This window comes from Bos indicus x Bos taurus, chromosome 6 (assembly GCF_003369695.1).
Source record: "Bos indicus x Bos taurus breed Angus x Brahman F1 hybrid chromosome 6, Bos_hybrid_MaternalHap_v2.0, whole genome shotgun sequence".
In the NCBI taxonomy this organism is placed as follows: Eukaryota; Metazoa; Chordata; class Mammalia; order Artiodactyla; family Bovidae; genus Bos; species Bos indicus x Bos taurus.
Window position 1 is genome coordinate 25,228,916 of NC_040081.1, and position 22,287 is coordinate 25,251,202.

The 22,287-nt window shown below is 40.0% G+C and overlaps 1 protein-coding gene across 1 annotated transcript in view; it reads right to left on the minus strand.

Moving 5' to 3' along the window:
* Positions 1–837: 837 nt before the first annotated feature.
* MTTP (microsomal triglyceride transfer protein) overlaps positions 838–22,287 on the minus strand; it is a 56,746-nt gene continuing 35,296 nt past the window's right edge. The window contains exons 11-18 of the mRNA XM_027543992.1: positions 21,737–21,949; positions 19,853–20,064; positions 18,067–18,164; positions 17,844–17,965; positions 16,242–16,469; positions 7,135–7,259; positions 3,892–4,062; positions 838–2,324 (exon numbers count right to left, since the gene is read on the minus strand). Coding sequence (XP_027399793.1) covers positions 2,153–2,324; positions 3,892–4,062; positions 7,135–7,259; positions 16,242–16,469; positions 17,844–17,965; positions 18,067–18,164; positions 19,853–20,064; positions 21,737–21,949 — 1,341 coding nt within the window. The 3' untranslated portion in view covers positions 838–2,152. The remainder of the gene's footprint in view (positions 2,325–3,891; positions 4,063–7,134; positions 7,260–16,241; positions 16,470–17,843; positions 17,966–18,066; positions 18,165–19,852; positions 20,065–21,736; positions 21,950–22,287) is intronic.

Below are 22,287 nucleotides of genomic sequence, written 5' to 3' on the forward strand. Positions count from 1 at the left end.
ATTCAACCATAAAAAGAGTCAAATATTGGTCACTAGTGGTAAAGAACTCACCTGCCAATGTAGGAGATGTAAGAGTCGTGGGTTCAATCCCAGGATCAGGAAGATCCCCTGGAGGAGGGCATGGCAACCCACTCCAGTATTTTTGCTTGAAAAATCCAATGGACAGAGGAAACTGGCAGGCTACCATACATGGGATCACAAAGAGTTGGACACGACTGAGCCTGCACACACACACACACCCCACACAGGCTGTTATCACAGAAGTAGCTGGGATTTGCCAAGCATCACATAGCCGAGGTTTCTTAGCTCCCAACATCTTGAGCTCAGTGCTCTGCATCAACTTGCTTTTGCCGCAACAACAGAATCTCTATAGAATGTTTCCTCCAAGGCCAATGCCACCACCACTACCAGTACCCCCCAAAACCCTCTTGCTTTTTAGTCTTTTTTCTTTTCTCAATAACACAATAAGTGTGCTGGTCCAAAGTTTTAAAAAACTGGGCTTAGAGCTTGTTTTTAAGAGCTTCTGACTGCTGCTGTTTCCAGCAGTGTATTTTCCAAAGGGTTCTGACCACTCATTAGAGCACCTGGCCTATTCTGTAGAGCTGTAGAGGCTCTGTTGTAGGTGTGTCTGTGCTCAGAAAGTGACGGTAACAGATAAATATGGTGCTCAAATTAATGGATGGCTGGATGGCATCATTGACTCAATGGACACTAGTCTGAACAAACTCCTGGAGATAGTAAAGACAGGGAAGCCTGGCGTGCTGCTTGGGGTTGCAAAGAGTTGGACATGATTTAGCGACTGAACGACAACAACTAAGTAACAGAAGACAAAAGCAATTCAGTAGGAATTCCACATATTTATTTCATCACATATCATCTTAAATTTACAACTAATGGTGGGCTACTTAAACTTCCATAAATCCCATAGTGTGTGTGTGTGTGTGTGTGTGTGTTTTATGGACAAGTGAGCACCTGTTATCTGTTTGGATCCTGTCACTAACACATGTGTCTTTTTATTAGTAAATACTTGAAATGGTTAACATATGAAAAGGTGAAAACTATCCAAATGTCTATCAACTGATAAATGGCATATTTATATAACGGGATATTATTCAACAGTAAAAAGAGTAAAGTACTGATCGCTAGTAGTAAAGAACTCACCTGCCAATACAGGAGATGTAAGAGATGTCTCTTTTAATGTTTCTTTTAATTTGTACAGATAGAGACATTCTTTTCTTGATTTCATATTTTAGAATCCAAATCCATCAGTTTCTTAAAGTATTATTAAGTTCTCCTAGCTTTTGTAGATTATAGTCCAACAGACTGGAACTTCCACCACAAAACAACTGATGAAAAGATAAAAAATGATGACTATTTGATGATCTTCCTTATAAAGGACAGTGGACCATACTGAAGTCTCAAAGAGACACAACACAAAAAAAGTAAAATGGAGTTCCTGAAGTTAGTATTTCTAATTCTGATAAGCTCAGTCTGACGTTTTTGTAAGGCAGGAGGCAGAGGCCTGACAGGCTTTCTTCTAGCAATCGATGTGGCCAGCACAGAGATGAGATGGTACGTGTCAATTCTGTGTGCCTCCTACCTCAAGGCTCAATAAAACTAACAGTAGAAGAGATAAATATTAATTCTTGAACATAGTTGACAGAAGCCTTTAAAAGTCGTGTCCCTTTTCCCTTATGCCCCCTAAAAACAGCAACAAAAAGGTCCACTTTCCTGATTGGGCATGTTTGGTAGAGACAAGCCATGCAAGATTTTACCAAGGACTTCATACAGTGATTGAACATTTTTGAAACAAAACTGTGCTCCCCCCTAGTGTGTGTAGGTGTTTTTTTTTTTAAACAATGGTTTCTTCTTAGGGCAGAACTAGTTTCACAGTAGTAAATGTGATTTGAGAGAGATGCAGGAAAACAGAACGCTACTAAAGTATCACAGAGAGTGGCTCAGAATGACCCTGTAGGTGGTATCAAATGATTCAGGCCCAAACTTAATTATGTGAGGTTTTTCATCACGTTCTACAAAACTCTTAAATACAGGTAAATATGTAAACACTGTGCTCTCAGAGAGCAATACTTAGGCATGTCACGTCTTATCCCTTCTGGCGAGATGAAGTCTAATGAAACAGCCCCCATCAGTTTCAAAACCAACCACTGGAACTGCTCTCTGGTTGAGGAGCAAACACCACCTTGCACATGTCAGAGTTCTCTTGGTGCAGCGGGAATTCACATCCTCCTATTAGGCTTTCTTTTCTCTTCCGAGAAACGTAACCTCTGCCTGTGGACAGCCTTTCATATTTTGTCTCAAATTGCCTGCATAACAACAACAATAACAAAATCACACACATATTAAAGTCACACCACACCCATCAGAGCCCAGTTATTGAATGAACACTTCAAGCTTCTGAGTCAAAGCCAATTGAGAAAGGACGTCAGTACCAAAGCTTTCGTTCCCACGAATGTGGTGATTTTTTTCTTCCCATTTCTTTTCCCGCTAACAGATACACTTCACAGGCCTGGGATATGAGAGTCCTGCCACTCATTTTTCTGGCATGAAAGACCAAATGCCTCTCAGATTTTTGGAGATGCTGCTAAGCTTTGTAGGCCTTGCTATGTCTCCCATCCCTTATTCCAGGGGCCCTGCCTTTGGGGTATACCCCTTTTAGTAAGGAGCAAATCCATCTGGGTTTAAGCCAACAATGCTGACAGGGAAACACCCCCAGAGCTCTGGGCCAAGTGAAATGTGGAACCAGATCAGTTAGCCTTGTGCCTGGGCTGCTGGTCACTGCATTTTGACCACTGGAAGGTTGATTTTCTTTTTAATGTGTTAATGGAGGTTTATTCTAGACATGTGCATGCGTGCGTGCGTGCGTGCGTGTGTGTGTGTGTGTGTTAGTCACTCATTCATGTCCAACTCTTCGTGATCCCATGGACTGTAGTCCGCCAGGCTCCTCTGACCATTGGATTTTCTAGGCAAGAATACTAGAGAGGGTAGCCTTTCCCTTCTCCAGGGGATCTTCCTGACCCAAGGATTGAACCCAGGTCTACTGCATTGGCAGGCGGATTCTTAATCTTCTGAGCCACCAGGGAAGTCCATTCTAGACATAAGTTAATATAAATTAACAACTGCTTAATAGCCTCAGGGAAGCTTCCCTGGTGGCTCAGATGGTAAAGAATCTGCTTGTAATGTAAAAGACCTGAGTTTGATCCTCAGGAGATCCTCAGGAGAAGGCAATGTCTACCCATTCCAGTGTTCTTGCCTGGAGAATTCCACAGACAGAGGAGCCTGGCAAGCTATAGTTCATGGGGTTGCAAAGAGCTGAACACAACTGAGAGACTGAGCATACACACACAAGTACTCTAATAAAAGCATGTTTTTTAAAATTCAAAATCCCCAACACTTAAGCTTGAGAGAAACTTAAACCAGGTCAAGTTGCTGTTATATGGATTACATAAAACTTGTGAATTCATTTGGGCTTTTAAGCCATGGTAAATGATTGTCAGATGTTCTGTTTTGAGCTTTCTATCCAAGAGAAAACTGTGAAAACAGCTGATAGTAAACACGTATCTAGTGTTTTTGCTGAAACTATGTGGAAACTTACACTAAATCAAATCTCTTTGTTGCCTTGATAAATTATTTCTGGGCTAGAATATGATATTATCTCCAGAATCAAATGAACTTGTCATTACAGTTTCTTGGCATGCTAGAAACTGACATTTTTTTTAGTCTTATCAATTATTCTTTATTCATTTAAAGAAAATTCATGTCTCACTGGGTTTTACCATTTTCCTTTAATTTCTGTGGAATGCTCAAAATTGGGTGCAAGTTCCTGGTGAACTCTTGATGTCCCTGGAACATTCTGTAAGTCCTGTTTCTTACCTGTATGGAACATCTTCCTTGTCCATCTGCAGACAAACTAAAAATGGGTACTGAGAAAACTGCACCGTGGAGATAAACTCCAAGCCTGCTTCTGTTTCTGCACCAATTTCCAAGCCAGCTTTCACAAAAGAGGAGTCCACCGTGATGCCACCAGTTATTAACACACTTACCCTAAAAATTGAGCAAAATAATCCATGAATCACATTTAACTGAGCTGAACTAACAGACCATGGGGTCTGAATTTCTGACATTGATAACTGGAAAGGTGACCTAAATTTGCTTAGAATTCTGTTGGTACCAGAGCCTGGATAGTTCTAGGAATTGGGCAGTGAAAATTTGCCTTACCTCTGAGTCCTCTCCCAGCCTTCAGTTCTAAATGTGGGAATGAAATGTCTATCTGGCATTAATGTTTGATAAGGGCATACCAAGAGCCAAGAGGAAAAGATGCCTGGGATCTGGTCCTTTCAGAAAGTCAGAAATACCTGATTATCTTAAAATCTAAGCTCACCCAGAGGACAGTGGATGTTTACAACAATTTTCTTGGTACTTATCTCTCTTTTGGCTTCTATGTAGTTATTTTAATTCATTTCATTACTTTCTCTAAAAGGTCTTTGGTGACAGAAGTCTATGGTTGCCAAGGTATTTTTAAAAAATATATAGTATCATGAAGAACAATTCCTACAGCATGTACATTGCATGGCTCAGAAAGGACAGATATCATAGGTTCTCCAATGATCACCTAGACAGACTGGACTGAGTAGGATAAAGTCTTGGGGGAAAATGAAGAGGATATGCAATTCTAGAAGGCTTACTTCTGGGACCACTCTAATTTAATTGCAGACTTCAGATGAAATATGAGTTGTACTTTACACTCTTTTGATAGACCTACTAATGTTTGCCGTCCTACTCACAGCACACTTGCTGTTGTTGCCAGTGAAAAGTAGGTCGGAGGTGGGAGCATTTAAATCCCTGAATCCTTTACCATACCTTCTCACATCTTACACTCAACAAAGGCTTGCTGCTGCTGCTGCTGCTAAGTCGCGTCAGTCGTGTCCGACTCTGTGCGACCCCATAGACGGCAGTCCACCAGGTTCCCCTGTCCCTGGGATTCTCCAGGCAAGAACACTGGAGTGGGTTGCCATTTCCTCCTCCAATGCATGAAAGTGAAAAAATTAAGTGAAGTTGCTCAGTCGTGTCTGACTTCTAGCGACCCCATGGACTGCAGCCCACCAGGCCCCTCCGTCCATGGGATTTTCCAGGTAAGAGTACTGGAGTGGGGTGCCATTGCCTTCTCCGCAACAAAGGCTTAGATCATCTTTAAATGAGCAAATGGAAAACTAAAGATGAATTGGCTATAATGTGGACACTGGCAGACACTTAGGGATATTGTGTCCCTTTTAAAAAGCCAGCTATTTTTTTGGCATTGCTGTTGTTGACTTCCTTACGCAAATAATTCAACTCAGTTTAATTTGGGAAAACTTCTATCCAGAAAATACATGAAAAAGAGGAGAATGATGACTGATTTGGTGGGAAGCCCTAAATTATATTGCTTATCCCTCTGAAAGCTTCTCCCATTTCTCATTCTTTGGTTCCTTTCAGTAACCCTGAAGGTCATCTTTCATGTTAAGTGTGCTACCTTTTGATTTTTCTCAATTCTTTCACCCATTGTTCAAAATAAATTTTAAAAATCTAATTTTAGCACTCCTATCTCACTTCTGCCCCACTGTATTTTTAAATATCCAAAAATGTAAAAATCAATTTCATTTTTCATTTTCTTTTCTTCAATACTATAACAAACAGAAGAAAAATTCTTTTGATTATAATGCTAGTTCAAAGATGCTTTAAGGTCAAAATAAAATGCTTTCATTTGATCTGATGGGTCAATTAAAAAAGCTAAATGACCTGAGGAAATTCTGTTTAGAAAAATGAACACTGATAAATACACTTAAAGGACTCAGAATATTTAAGACTTAAATTCTGCACAAAAGTGATCATCTTTTTATTTTTCTCCACTGAAGACAGCAAAAGAAGAAAGATTTTAAATCTCAACAAGAGGGATAAGCTAAAATAATTTGCTTAAAAGTAAAGTTTTCTGACAGCATTGTCAACTACTAAAGTGGAATATTTTGTTACCCTGCTAATTTTATGACTGCAGCCATGAAATTAAAAGATACTTGCTCCTTGGAAGAAAAGCTATGACCAACCTAGACAGCGTATTAAAAAGCAAAACAAAGGTCTGTCTAGTTAAAGCTTTGGTTTTTCCAGTAGTCATGTATGGATGTGAGAGTTGGACCATAAAGAAAGCCGAGCACTGAAGAATTGATGCTTTTGAACTGTGGTTTTGGAGAAGACTCTTGAGAGTCCCTTGGACTTCAAAGAGATCAAACCAGTCAATCCTAAAGGAAATCAGTCCTGAATATTCATTGGAAGGACTGATGCTGAAGCTCCAATACTTTGTCCCCCTTATGCGAAGAACTGACTCCTTGGAAAAGACCCTGATTTTGGGAAAGACTGAAGGCAGGAGAAGGGGATGACAGAGAATGAGATGGTTGGATGGCATCACCGACTTGATGGTCATGAGTTTGAGCAAGCCCCAGGAGTTGGTGATGGACAGGGAAGCCTGGCATGCTGAAGTCCATAGGGTCATAAAGTGCTGGACACGACTGAGCAACTGAACTGAACTGAAAGTGGAATACCAAGAGAAGATGGATGTCTCACCCACTGGGCAAGGTGTCCATGGATGTCTTTAAAAGCAAAAAGATCCTTCTCTAAGTTGTATTAGATACCTACCTGCTCATGAGGATCTATGGTAAGAATGACTTCCCATGGTTACTCCCTACTCTATGATTTAATGATTACAAATAGAAAGCATAGATTTTGAGGGGTTGGAAGGTTAAAGGATTCCAAAAACATATCTCTGCATATAGAGAACAGACTTGTGGTTGCCAAGGGGGAGTGGGATGGCAAAGGGAAGGACTGGGAGTTTGCTATTAGAAGTGGCAAATTATTATATATAGAATGGATAAATAACAAGGTCCTACTATATAGCACAGGGAACTATATTCAATATTCTATGATAAACCATAATGGAAAAGAATATGAAAAACAACATATATATGTATCAATAAAACTGAATCAGTTTGCTATATAGCAGAAATTAACATTGTAAATCAACTATACTTCAATAAAATTAAAAAAGAAATATCTGTGGTTCTTTTCATAGAGTACTATACAAATGCTTACCGATTTTTCACTCGGGTTTTAGATTCACGATACCATAGACTAAACTCCATGGCACCTGTAATATCAATAGCTAGACCACCTTGAACATCCATATTGGCCTTAAGTCCAGATTGCAGCTGAAGCTCCTAGAAACAAAAATATGTAATAATAGTTAGAAGGAGAAAGGGAAGGAGGAAGAGGGGAAAGGGGAAGGTGAAGGGAGAGGGGAGGAGAAGCAGCAGCACAATTTAGCCAGCCCCTAATAGCACATTCCTCCTGCAATACCACTGGAGTTGTGTTAATGTTGAAGTCTTTCTCTAGGCTGGGAAACACATTCTAATCTTGATCACTGGAAGTAGATTACTGATAATGCTACATTATTTAATCAATTAAAATAATAAACAAGTAAAGTGTCAGTTGAGAAAGGTGCTTTCTCTCAACCGTTGCCTCACTTTGGGAGGAATATGGTTTTCAAAGTGTGCTTCTCTGATGAGTAGCAGGAGCATCTGTGGAACGTGTTAGGAATGCAAGCTCCCTATCTACTGAATTAGAAACTCTGAGGGTGGTGCCCAGGGATCTGTGTTTTAACAAGACCTCGTGTGATTCTGATGTACCCAAATTTGAGAGCCACCAGACTAGGAAAAATGAAGCCATCTCCCTCGGAAATCCAGCATTGGCTTTAGGGTGGGGATGAGGGCTGGGATAAATGATTTCCAGAAGTCTTTTAGCACGTCTGTAGTTATGTGCTGTGTCAAAGTAAACTGCATCTTGCTGGCAAATGTAAGGAAAGATAAAAACTGCTGGTGCAGTATACAAATTCTATGAATTGCCTAGGAAAGGAAAGCAGGGAAAGAAAGGCAGGGTAACTTAACTAAGACTTAATACCCTACTATTTGAAGTTTGGAATGACATCAATATAACATAAAAGATCACCATGAACCACACAGCATATTCCAGAGTGACAGCAATCACGTAGAAACATAGTCCATCCTCAGCAGCTTTGTAGTTGTCTGAAGCCCAGTGTTTTATACCGATTGCCAGCATATACCTTTTAAGTCTTGCAATTTCTGTGTACACTAGATGGGGTGATGTTGGCTGAAAACTTCTTCAGCTGGGCTGGAATCAGATTGCCCGGGGACAATGTTGGAAATGACAACAGTTCTTCAAAAAAGGCTCAATACTCTTAATTTTTATATTCCTCCGAAGATCTTAGATTCGTGGCAACTGGCAGCATGACTAACTTCTTTATGTAACTACCCTACTCAGACCAAACAAACCATGCTTTCATCAACTGTTAATGCTGCAATTTTAATTTCTAGAGAGGATTGTGTTGGTCATTAATCTCCCTGGATTTTCTCCAACTTTCAAAAAGAGTGGCAAGAGTCTCAGTCATAGAAATAGGTTTACTAAAAAAGTCTGATTGTGGCATGAAACTACTTTTGGTCTGAAAGATATTCAGATGAAAACATGAGATTCTTGACACAGAGCTCAGGACACACACATTAGGAGACAGCCCTAAGGATACCTGTTGCTACATTAAGTCTAGAACAAAATGTGGTTGTGGAAGGATGCAGGGGTTGTCTCAGGCATCATAACTAGTATGAAGGAAAACAAATTATCCTGAAAAAAAAACAAATAATCATGTTCAAATTGTAACCCATCCTATGAACTGCAGAACCAAGATACAAATTCTGCATTTGTACCATGATGGTAATTGCTTCCAAATGGGCCCTACGGTGTGCCCTGCCTCAGAAGTATTTCTTTCTTTGGGTCATATTCTATATTTCCAATTGAAAGCTATAATCTTGTTAGTCCACCCAACTCAGCAGAGGTCTATGACATAGACTTTGGTTTTCCCACTGACCATACATTACGTGGATGTCAAAACACACCATGCACCATGGGAAAGAACATTTCACGGCTATTAGACAATGTTCCTTTTGTGGGGAGAGAGCATTTCCACTGCAGTGTGGGTTTTGAGGAGAGCCTTGGCTTTCTGGGAAGATTCCATCTCTCATGCAAAGGGATCAAAGAAGAGTTCTTACATATAATCACAGACGAATATGTTCAGGATAGACCACTGACCCCAGTAGAAGGACAAACCACACTTTCCTTCATGAAAGGGACTAAATCACACAGCCCAGTGGTTTTAATTTTTGAGGGATGTAAATAAGTAGAACTAATGGTTTTTGAGTATCTGTTGTGCCCCTTGAAGCTCTATATTTCGTATCTCATTTCATTTCCATACAAATTTTCCATGGTTGGCATTATACCTGAAGATTGAAAAGAAAAATGAGGCTTGAAGGCTACCTGTGGAGCTAGACTGATAATCCAGATGGTCTCTAGTGGGGAGACTTTTCTACTACCATACATGACTATCACAGAATCATAACTCTCACTTGTCTCCTACTGTGCAAGGAGGCCTGTTCTAAGAAATATGGCAAAAAAAGATAAAGTACAGGCCTTTGGGCTTCCCTGGTGGCTCAGCAGTAAAGCACCCGCCTTCCAAGGCAGGAGACTTGGGTTCAATCTTTGGGTCAGGAAGACCCCTTGGAGTAGGCAATGACAAACCACTCCAGTAGTCTTGCCTGGGAAACCCCATGGACTGAGGAGCCTGGTGTTCTACAGACCATGGCATCACAAAAGAGTCGGACACGATTTAGTGACTAAAACAGCAATAGGTTTATGTCCTATTTGACTCAGAGTGCATATTTAATTCTTGTCCATGAACTAGAAGAACAAGATACTGGAGCTTTGTATTTGTAGCTAATAGGACCCCTTTGATCTTTTACTTTTGGTCCTAAAGGTGTTTCTTATAGCTCAGACACCTATGTTTTGATAACTCATCCCATTGCTTCCATTCAGGAAAGTATGTTCCTTGCTGGCTAAAGAGGATCCCCCTATTAATCTGACTTTATCAAACATCCTTCTCTGAAGAGTAATCCAATTAGCCAAAAGAGAGAGAGAGAGTACAGAGTAATTCCATCTGCCCTGGTGGCTGTGACAGTCCCTCAACTGCCAAAATTTCCTGCAATGTCAGCACTTGACCTAGAGTGGTATGTGCCTCTCAAGCTGGAATTGCATTACTGGAGCACTCTGCAGAGCCAGGGAGACTCAAACAGCTCATTTCTATAATAAATTGAGATCTGCAAAATACTTCAATTTAAAATACACTGCCACTGAGCTATGTTTAATAGCTAAGTGAAGATCTTTCTCTTAGAATATGCCTGTGGTGCCCTAGCTTAATTAATAAAAAAAACACAATAACTTAATCACTTTGCTGTATGGTAGAAACTTACACAACATTTTAAACCAACTATACTTCAGTAAAATATTGTTTTTTAAAAAGAAAAACCATAAAGATAATCTAGATCAGGGGTTGGCAAACTATGGACTGCAGGCAGACCTGGCCCACTGACTACTTTTGTAAATAAAACTTTATTGGAACCCTGATGCACTCATATGTTAATATATCATTTATAGCTATTGTCACTCTACAATTGTTAAGACCATATGTCTCATAGAGCCTCAACTATTTACTTTTTTCCCTTTACATAAATTGTTTCCCAACCCTGGTCTAGATTACTATTTATGTTTGCATCAACTTTAATATCTGATTCAGACATTAAGCATTGCTGATGGGAAGGTGAGTACATATAGATGATATTGAACTGTGATTATTCCTGCATCTTAAATTGTGAACTACTTTCTCAGCACTCTTAGGACTTCTTCAGAGATTCTTTCATTATGAATGGATTTCCCCAGCACTTTCCTGGTGGTCCAGGGGTTAAGAATCAACCTTGCAATGCTGGGGACACCAGTTTGATCTCTGGTCTGGGAAAATCCCACACACTGTGGACCAACTAAGCCCATGAGCCACAACTACTGAGCCCACATGCTGCAACTGTTGAAGTCTGTGTGCCTAGTCTTGCTGCACTCTGCAACAAGAGAAGCCACCATAGTCAGAAGCCTGCATACCTAGAGAAAGCCCATGTGCAGCAACAAAGCCCCACCACAGCCCCCCAACTAAAAAAAAAAGATTATCTCCCACAGGTAATACTTTAATGGAAATGTGCAGTGTAATGATGTGCAGTTCTCTGATTAATTTGAGAACAATTTTTCATGTGTGATTTTGAGAATTAAGGGGTATTAGAGGCATTGCTTGTTTTCTTCTTTTCATTCATAGTAACAGAAACACAGTTTTGTTCAGAGTGTTGGTACAACCACCAAAAAAACTATATTTACCAGCTTCTCTTGCAGCTAGAGAGCCATATGACACAGTTTTGATCACAACAAAGGACTTCTATTTGCATATGGTTTTATTTTTTAGAAATAGATAGGGCTTGTAGGATAGTTCTTGAAAAGAGTCAGACTCTGCTGCCCCTTACCCTTCCCTCTTCCTTCCTGGAATGAGAAATTAGTGCTGGAAGTACAACAGCCATCTGAGAATCTTGAGGTGGCAAGATGAGGTTAAAAGCCACAAGTAAAGATGGAAAAAGAACCTGCATCCTAATAATACCTAAGGTTGCCATATCAACCCTGGACTATCTACTTCTAAATATTTTTTACATGATAAAAATCAAACTATTTGGTCAAACTACCCTAAATTAAGTTTTTGTTGTTGTTGTTGTTATCTATAGCTATCCTGAACTGTTATGAAGAATAATAAAGAAAGGGAATTAATTTCTAGTCGCAACCAATGATGTTTGGGTGGATTTTTAGGAAATCTGATACTTCAGGTCACTTACAGATCTTAAAATTTTTGATTTCAAAAACAAAACCCAACACATCAAAATCCTTGAGTTATCCAGCAAAGAACAAAGCTAATAAAAAAATTGAACCATCTGTTCCAAAAACCTTACTTTATGTGTAGGAATTCCTGGTATAAAGCTATGAAATAACTTCCCAAGAGTACACAGGAGGTAACTCAGTTCAATTCAGTTAAGTTCAGTCGCTCAGTAGTGTCTGATTCTTTGCAACCCCATGGAATGCAGCACACCAGGCTTCCCTCTCCATCTCCAGCTCCCAGAGTTTACTCAAACTCATGTCCATCGAGTCAGTGATGCCATCCAACCATCTCATCCTCTGTCATCCCCTCTCCTCCCACCTCCAATCTTTCAGAGCATCAGGGTCTTTTCAAATGAGTCAGTTCTTCACATCAGGTGGCCAAAGAATTGGAGTTTCAGCTTTAGCGTTAGTCCTTCCAATGAATATTCAGGACTGATTTCCTTTAGGATGGACTGGTTGGATCTCCTTGCAGTCCAAGGGACTCTCAAGAGTCTTCTCCAACACCACACTTCAAAAGCATCAATTCTCAGGTGCTCAGCTTTCTTTAAAGTCCAACTCTTACACCCATACATGTCTACTGGAAAAACCACAGCTTTGACTACACGGACCTTTGTTGGCAAAGTAATGTCTCTGCTTTTTAATATGCTGTCTAGGTTGGTCATAACTTTCCTTCCAAGGAGTAAGCGTCTTTTAATTTCATAGCTGTAGTCACCATCTGCAGTGATTTTGACTTTATTTTGCCCCCCAAAATAAAGTCTGTCACTGTTTCCACTGTTTCCCCAACTATTTCCCGTGAAGTGATGGGATCAGATGTCATGATCTTAGTTTTCTGAATGTTGAGTTTTAAGCCAACTTTTTCACTCTTCTCTTTCACTTTCATCAAGAGGCTCTTTAGTTCTTCTTCGCTGTCTGCCATAAGGGTGGTGTCATCTGCATATCTGAGATTATTGATATTTCACCCAGCAATCTTGATTCCAGTTTGTGCTTCATCTAGCCCAGCGTTTCTCATGATGTACTCTGCATATAAGTTAAATAAGCAGGGTGACAATATACAGCCTTGATGTACTCCTTTCCCTATTTAGAACGAGTCTGTTGTTCCATGTCCAGCTCTAACTTTTGCTTCTTGACCTGCATACAGATTTCTCAGGAGGCAGGTCAGGTGGTCTGGTATTCCCATCTCTTGAAGAATTTTCCAGTTTATTGTGATCCACACAGTCAAAGGCTTTGGCATAGTCAATAAAGCAGAAATAGATGTTTTTCTGGAACTCTCTAGATTTTTCAATAATCCAATGGATGTTGGCAATTTGATCTCTGATTCCTCTGTCTTTCTTAAAACCAGCTTGAATATGTGGAAATTCATGGTTCACATACTGTTGAAGCCTGGCTTGAAGAATTTTGAGCATTACTTAGCTAGCAATTGAGTGCAATTGTGTGGTAGTTTGAGCATTCTTTGGCATTGCCTTTCTTTGGGGTTGGAATGAAAACGGACCTTTTCCAGTCCTGTGGCCACTGCTGAGTTTTCCAAATTTGCTGGCATATTGAGTGCAGCACTTTCACAGCATCATCTTTTATAATTTGAAATAGCTCAACTGGAATTCCATCACCTCCACTAGCTTTGTTTGTAGTGATGCTTCCTAAGGCCCACTTGACTTCACATTCCAGGATGCCTGGTTGTAGATAAGTGATCACACCATCGTGATTATCTGGGTCATGAAGATCTTTTTTGTACAGTTCTTCTGTGTATTCTTGCCACCTCTTCTTAATATCTTCTGCTTCTGTTAGGTCCATACCATTTTTGTTCTTTATTGTGCCCATCTTTGCATGAAATGTTCCCTCGGTATTTCTAATTTTCTTGAAGAGATCTCCAGTCTTTCCCATTCTATTGTTTTCCTCTATTTCTTTGCATTTATCACTGAGGAAGTCTTGCTTATCTCTCCTTGCTGTTCTTTGGAACTCTGCATTCAAATGGGTATATTTTTCCTTTCCTCTTTGCTTTTCGCTTCTCTTCTTTTCACAGATATTTGTAAGGCCTCCTCAGACAGCCATTTTGCTTTTTTAGATATCTTTTTCTTATGGATGGTCTTGATCCCTGTCTCCTGTACAATGTCATGAACCTCCATCCATAGTTCATCAGACACTCTATCAGATCTATTCCCTTAAATCTATTTCTCATTTCCACTGTATAATTGTAATGGATTTGATTTAGGTCATACCTGAGTGGTATAGTGGTTTTCCCTACTTTTTTCAATTTAAGCCTGAATTTGGCAATAATAAGTTCATGATCTGAGCCACAGTCAGCTCCCAGTCTTGTTTTTGCTGACTGTATAGAGCTTATCCATCTTTGGCTGCAAAGAATATAATAAATATGATTTTGGTATTGACCATCTGGTGATGTCCATGTGTAGTTTTCTCTTGTGTTGTTAGAAGAGGGTGTTTGCTATGACCAGTGCATTCTCTTGGCAAAACTCTCTTAGCCTTTGCCCTGCTTCATTCTGCATTCCAAGACCAAATTTGCCTGTTACTCCAGGTATATCTTGACTTCCTAGTTTTGCATTCCAGTCCCCTGTAATGAAAAGGACATCTTTTTTGGGTGTTAGTTCTAGAAGCTCTTGTAGGTCTTCATAGAACCATTCAACCTCAACTTCTTCAGCGCTACTGGTCAGGGCATAGACTTGGAGTACTGTGATATTGAATGGTTTGCCTTGGAAACAAACAGAGATCATTCTGTTGTTTTTGAGATTGCATCCAAGTACTGAATTTTGGACTCTTGTTGATTATGATGGCTACTCCATTTAAGGGATTCTTGCCCACAGTAGTAGATATAATGGTTATCTGAGTTAAATTTGCCCATTCCAGAAGGTAACTAGTGGAGGCAAAAGTCAAACCTAGGCTATTACTTCTGAATAAACCACAAAAGCAAACTTCCCCAGAAAGTCCTATAGTCTGTACATTTTAATCCAATCTCCGCATACTTCTTCAACTCAAAAATACAAGTTAGAGTGCAAGTGATCACTTTAAGGATTTTTCATAAGATCCTCTTTTTAGCAAATATTCCATTTTTATATTGCTATGCGCCAAAGAATTGATGCTTTTGAAGTGTGGTGTTGGAGAAGACTCTTGAGAGTCCCTTGGACTGCAAGGAGATCCAACCAGTCCATTCTAAAGGAGATCAGCCCTGGCTGTTCTTTGGAAGGAATGATGCTAAAGCTGAAATTCCAGTACTTTGGCCACCTCATGCGAAGAGTTGACTTATTGGAAAAGACTCTGATGCTGGGAGGGATTGGGGGCAGGAGGAAAAGGGGACGACAGAGGATGAGATGGCTAGATGGCATCACTGACTCCATGGAAGTGAGTTTGAGTGAACTCCGGGAGACGGTGATAGACAGGGAGGCCTGGTGTGCTGTGATTCATGGGGTTGCAAAGAGTCAGACACGACTGAGCGACTGAACTGAACTGAACTGAACTGATGCTTAGTAAGACCGGAAATGTCAAGTTATTAAAGAAAAAAAAAATTAAGCATCAAACACACTCAAACTCAAAGGTTATTCAGATTAACCCTCTTCTGTTTCTGAGAAAATTCCATGAAACAGACCATTCCCACCCTACAGTAACCTGGTCACCTAAATCTTACCATACAGAATATACTATTGTCATATCTTAGTACAGTAATATAAGATTAGGAGTGAAGAAAACTGAAAACTATTCTGAATAATGCAGGTCAAGTGAATGAAAGTACTGTTATTCTTTAACAATGAATGGACCTTTGTAAGGTTCTGTGAACATGAGAATGTGGGGCAAAGAGTGTCCATTAAACATGTGGTTGGTGTCAGTGATTGCTTGTGCCTCTGCTGATATGGTAGGGATGATGCACTACTTGAATCTTTACCAATGTCATCATGTTAAATGTCATCAGTAACTTATGAAGCCTTGTAGTTCAGTGCTTGTGTTCAGAAAAAAATATATTTGTACCCAAGAAAGCCAAGTGAAAGAAATAAGGCCATCTCTCCTCTGTTGAATCCTAAGTTATTTTCTCCATAGTTTCTTTTTTCTGTTCCTACCAGTTTCCTTCCCCCACTTTTAGTTTTACTGAGATATAATGACATTGTATTACATTCATGTTGAGTAGTTCCTCTTTTGCCTCAACAGTGAGACGACGTCTTAATCAGATAATACAGGCAAAAGAAAACCCATTTTCCTGTAGGTAAGGAGAAAGGACAATAATGCCAAGAGGGTCGAATGCTTAGAATGTGAGCTCCAAGGTGAGTGGAACTTTATCTTGTATCCTCCATGTATATAAAATGTGACTAGTATATTCAATATTCATGTGCAGACTGAATTACCTGGGAATGATCTATTAGCAGAAGAAGTCCTTTCACCACACTCATAGGGTCACTAGATGCTGACAGCATTTTGGACATCAAATCACTGTACCCGTTGAAAAAAGTGACAGGTCTGAGCTGAACATCAAAGAGGAGAGCTGACAAGCCAGCATAGGAGTCAAGGTTCTCTTCCCCCTCATCAGGAGTGGCTGCAATTAATGCCTCCAGTCCTTGGGCTTCAATGACCACCTAGGGAAAACGGATATAGCATTCATGGCATTAGTTCCCCGCCCGTTCTGTACAAGAGGATGAGCTACACCTACAACTTTCCTGGGGTTCCAAAAGTTGCCTGCAGCTGCAAAAAAATAGGCAAAAAATAAAACAAAAACAGCTCTGTGCCTGAATATGAGTTTGTTTTCTTCTTTCTTCTTTGTTTTCTTCATTTAATTCTCACAGCCACATTTGGAGGTACATGTGATTGTATCCATTTTGTAGATGAAGCCTGAAAAAACACTCAGATGGTAGAGATAGGTCTCAAACCTCTTCTGTCTGACTGCAAAGAACAGGAACTTTCCATTTAATGGCGTCATCCTAGAGACAGTTTCTGCAGAATTGTCATACACAGTGGATTGCCTGTCTCAGGGAGCCCCTGAAAACGAGGTGGAGAGATGTTGGCACAGTTGGCCCAAGTCTGTGCTATGAGAGGGTGTGCAACTCTCTAAGCCATGACTCACAACCTTCCACATAAAACCTTTTCCAGTAAAAGAAGAGACGTTGAACATCGAGAGCAGGTTCACACCCTGAGATCTACCAGACATAGGAATCCTACATATTCTCTGTCCTCCACACCCAGGGCCCTAGCCATGGGCGTTTGGCATTTCAGAGTGCATATCAGAAAACAGATGGTGATTCCTCAGGACAGAGGCATGGTTTCTGACTAGAGTCCTGTTAAACAGTGTAGTAATGCAATATTGATAAGAACTCAAGTTTATAGAACACTAAATCATTTCTAAAGATAAAGTGAGCTTATTTAGAAGATTATAGTTTTGATACGCATAAAAACTAAAAAGAGAGTATATTTTGAAATTAGGAAGCCTTTAAAGATTGTCACCAAATTTGGGGTAAAACTAAAGGGATGGAAGTCAGCCAGTTGTCAAATGTCTCCACTTTACTCTTTTCTGTCTTAGAAGTATTAGAAAAATTAGATCAACTCTTCGGAGAACCATATTCTATTATGACAGCTTTCATTATGAAGAATCACTCTCTCCATAGAAACACCAAGAGAAGGAAATAGATTCTAGAATTAAATATCTGGAGCTCCAAGGAGTATACATATCTACGAGTAAAAATAAAATATTTTTGCAAAACATATGTGAGAAATACTGGCATGATTTCAATTTTGTGAACATTTGTACCTTTGAAAAAATATGGATGTTTGCATATTTGAAACTCTCTGGGACCATAAACCACACAGCCTCTTGCAGATGATGGAATCAGGATGACATGATAGATCCATGATTAATTTACACATTCTACAGTGTTATCATTAGTATATATTTTATCCTACTTCACACTAACTGCTTACATAGTCAAATAAGCAAAATTAATGAAAAAATGAGATACCTGGATACCATGAAGAGGAGTTTTCTCAATATACTGAAAGATGTTCAGATTACTTCTCCTTAGAATGCCAGAACCAGAGTAAAGAATGTCAAGGCTGTAAGTAGATGCCGAATGGGAAGTCCCTAATGACACCAACAAAAAAATCCGCAAATTTAACAACAGTCACAGCAACACTGAGCAGGGCATGGGGCAGGGAGGGAGAACCCCTTTCTGGGTTACGTACGTTCTACGTAGCCAGTATATGCAGAGGAGGACCCACTCTTGGAGAAACGATCGTAATTATGAGCGACCATTTCCTTCAGAACTTGACGGACCATTTTGCTATAACACAAAAAAGGAAAAAGCTGCATTGTGATGGCTGTTTCCCAAGTCAGATTTGGAAAGAACCCAAATCCTCAGTGGAAAAAAGAAGGGGCCAAATTTTCCTCGTGCCACTCCAAGACTAGGGAGGTGCCAGCTGGAGTGTCAGCATCAGGATGAGGGTTTTCCCCTTCATTCCTCAGATATCTGAAGTTTAGTTTGGTATCAAAATGACAGCAAGGTGAGGACACCCAGCTATGAGATGGTTGAAGCTGAGTGATGGACACAACTCAGAAGTGGAAAACAACATGTTCTTTGAATCATTGTGGTTCTATTGTCAAATAGTATATACCTTTAAGGAAAATTGTACCAAACTGGAGAGGCTGCCCAATCTTTCTTTAAATGTTTTCCTATACCCTCTAGTGTTGTCTAATGTTCAATTAAAGCGATACTTCACAAGGGACTTCTCTGGTGGTGCAACAGTTAGGACTTCATGAGCTTCCACCATAAGGGACACGGGTTCGATCCCTGGTCAGGAAACTGAGATCTCACAAACAACTCAGCATGGCCATAAAAAAGAAAAAAGAAAAGAAAAAGAAACATCCCAGTAAAACACAATGTGTGTGCTAAGTTACTTCAGTCGTGTCTGACTCTTTGCAACCCTATGGACTATAACACACCACGCTCCTCTGTCCATGGAATTCTTCAGGTAAGAACACTGGAGTGGGTTGCCATGCCCTTCTCCAGGGGATTTTCCCAATCCAGGGATTGAAACCATATCTCTTTCATCTCCTGCATTGGCAGGCAGGTTCTTTACTACTAGCGCCCCCTGGGAAGCCTGAGCATCTCTTTCTAAGTAAGGCTTAACCTTCTAAGGGATAGGCTATGGACTTCAGTATCCTTGGGCTTCCCTGTAGCTCAGCTGGTAAAGAATCTGCCCGCAATATGGGAGACCTGGGATACCTGAGTTTGATCCCTGGGTTGGGAAGATACCCTGGAGAAGGGAAAGGCTACCCACTCTAGTATTCTGGCTTGGAGAATTCCATGGACTGTATAGTACATGGGGTCCCAAAGAGTTGGACACGACCAAGAGACTTTCACTCTTATTGCCATTCCTGACTACTTAACATTAATTGCATCAGTAATAATAAAATTTAAACAGCACAGCAAAAAAATAAAATAATCCACCAAAGAAATCTGTACCTAGGTCTGATGTAGAACATTATTGAGAGGAAGAAGAAGAATGTTGCCTTACAGGGTTCACCCCAGAATCACTAGGTGATATGATTTTAGCATGGAGAAGAAAATGTAAAGAGCAGTCCTCAAATATTCACAGGGACTGCATGTGAGTGAGTGATTAGCTCTCTTCTGCTTTGCTCCAGGGATGAAGTAAGGCCGAGAGAAGATTTCAGTGCTACTGAAAATGTAGTTGGATTTTAAAACATTACTAACATTTGGCAATATGATATTACCAGACCGAACAGGAGACCTAGAGTGAAAAAAACCATATCCAGAGTTCCAAATCATAGTGCCAAGACGAAGTTTAATCTGGCCTGCTAAATACTTCTCTTATGGGAAATTTGGCAAACTCTTTGGTTTTATGCAACATAACCCAGCATAAAGACCACACCGTTATTATTAGCCACATGTGTATCACATCATTATACAAACAAGCTTGGATAAGCAGAGAGAGGGGCGCTGTTCCGTACCTTGCAGGTGTTTCAAAACGTAGTATGTCTTGGACAATGGAGAGCATGTACTTATTCATTTCTTTGGGAAGTTCCCCAATAGAGAGCAGGATGTTTTTTACTTCCATGTAGGATGGATTGTTTTTTAAAATGATGGCAGCTGCAGTAGTACGCACAGTTTTTTCATGTATTTTACGATTCTGGTGGTATATCCTGTTCATAGTCTTCTTTACCTGTAGACAAGATGTTCAAGCTTGGTTAGCACACATCTCATCTCATGAATTTATACCGTGGCAGGAAGAGTTCATGCTCATAAAAATAGACATGTGCCTCTATATTTCCCACATTTCTTTGACTTAGGGTGGGGCCATAGTTCTGGCTAACAGACCATAAGCAGAATTTCTGTGGGTGACTTCTGGGCTGAGGCAGTTAAGTGCTGATATATCTTATCCCTCTCTTTCATCTACTACTATAGTGAGTTCATGGCCACATTTTCCCTTAGCATGGATTAGCCATAGCATGGATGAGAAGCCGAGATGTGAGAAACTGAGATTTTTGAGTCTTGATTGCTATGCAGCATATCATAGTATTACCTAACAGACATAGATTTTTCAAAGGTACTACTGCTACACGACAAGGGACCTCTGGAGAGAGATGACTATATGAACCTATATTCCTTACAATGAAATGCCTCAGAATTTTCCATCTTTTTAAAATTAATAGACTATTTTTTAGAGAAATCTTAGGTTCACAGAAACACTGAGCTGCAGGTATAGCATTCCTATATACCTCCTGATCTCCATCCCTTCCCACTCCCCCTTCCACACAACCTCCCCTCTATCAACATCCTGCATCTCAGTGGTACGTGTATTACATTTGATGAATCTATACTGATAATCATTATCATCCAAAGGCCATAGGTTATAATAGAGGATTTTCTTCTTTTTTTTTTTTTACAAAATGTTAATACTGAAGAAAATTCATCAAAATAATTACATCCTGTGGCAACAACTAATTTCATTAGTCACTAGCATCACCTAACAATAGGGGTTCTACACTAGGTATTTCTTTCAATTCTACTCCCCTCTGCCTTGTTCTCTCTCTCAAATGTTAACCTTGTTTTCGGGTACATAGGAATTAAGAAACTCATCAAAACAAAGACAACTAAGAAGAGACTGAGCCAGAATCTATCTGTCTGTCTCAAACACTCATGACCCTAATTATCACACTTCATAGCCTATCAACAAATGTAGCTGCAAACTTAGAGCATCATTCTGAGCAGGCAGTTTATCTTACACTTTGTAAACATTCTCTGTCCTAAAAAAATTTTTAATTTGGATGGCTTCCTGAATGGTCAGACTTAAGCCAGGTTATTCCCATGTCAAACAATTTAAGAGCGTCTTAAAACTTGTGGGGGGTGTGTGTGTGTGTGTGTGTTAATCACTCAGTCATGTCTGATTCTGCAACCCCATGGACTGTAACCCATCAGGTTCCTCTGTCTGCGAGATTTCCCAGGCAACAATACTGGAGTGGTTAGCCATTTCCTTCTCCAGGGAGATCTTCCCTACCCAGGGATCGAACCTGGGTCTCCTGCATTGCAGGCAGATTCTTTACTGTCTGAGCCACCAGGGAAATAAAGATATTTCAGAGAAGAATTTGTTTCTTAAAGTAAGAGAAGGTGCTTCAATATTTATGCTTCATGATATAGGGCATTATCTACTCAAAATGTGAGGCTACTTCAGAACCGACTTAAATCCAATTGAAGTTATTTCTAAACAGGAAAAAGAAATTCTTAGTTTGGGGGGGGAATAGGGTGACTTCAGAGAAGTTTGCATTTGACTCATGATTAGGCATGCTTTTTTTTTTCCCTTTTGTGAAGGTTGAAAATATTCTTGGAGAACTTACCTCATCAGTTATGAAAGGGACATCATATCTCTGGAGTGTGGTGGCGGCAAGGTGGCTGATGGGCCCTTCTCCTGTCTCTGTGTACTTCAGAAGGAGCGGGATGCCTTCTGGAAGCCGGGCGTTCTTCAGAGCCAGCAGGTACATCACGATGTCCTCTTTTTTCTCTGCTTTTTCAAGTCCTCCCAAGATTAACTTTTTGGCTTCTATCACTCCCTAAAAGAACACATTCTACATCAGACATGTGTGTAACCACACATGAAACAAAGCTTGGGTAAGATTGGCTTCACTCTTGTGTCCAAGACAACAGCCTAAAGTTTTACAACATTTTGCACTGGTTGCTTGACTGAGGCACGCAATGAAAATGAAAAAGTAAAGCTTGATAAAAGTATTGTTATTTTTTAAATACACACATTAACATATCTGCAACAAACAATGAGTATAATTAACAATGGGCATATTTACTTTTAAACACATTCTGAATGTATAAAGTCATTTTAAAAATTCCCTTGTGATCAATTATTCCTAGAATTACCCATTCATTGAAATTCTAA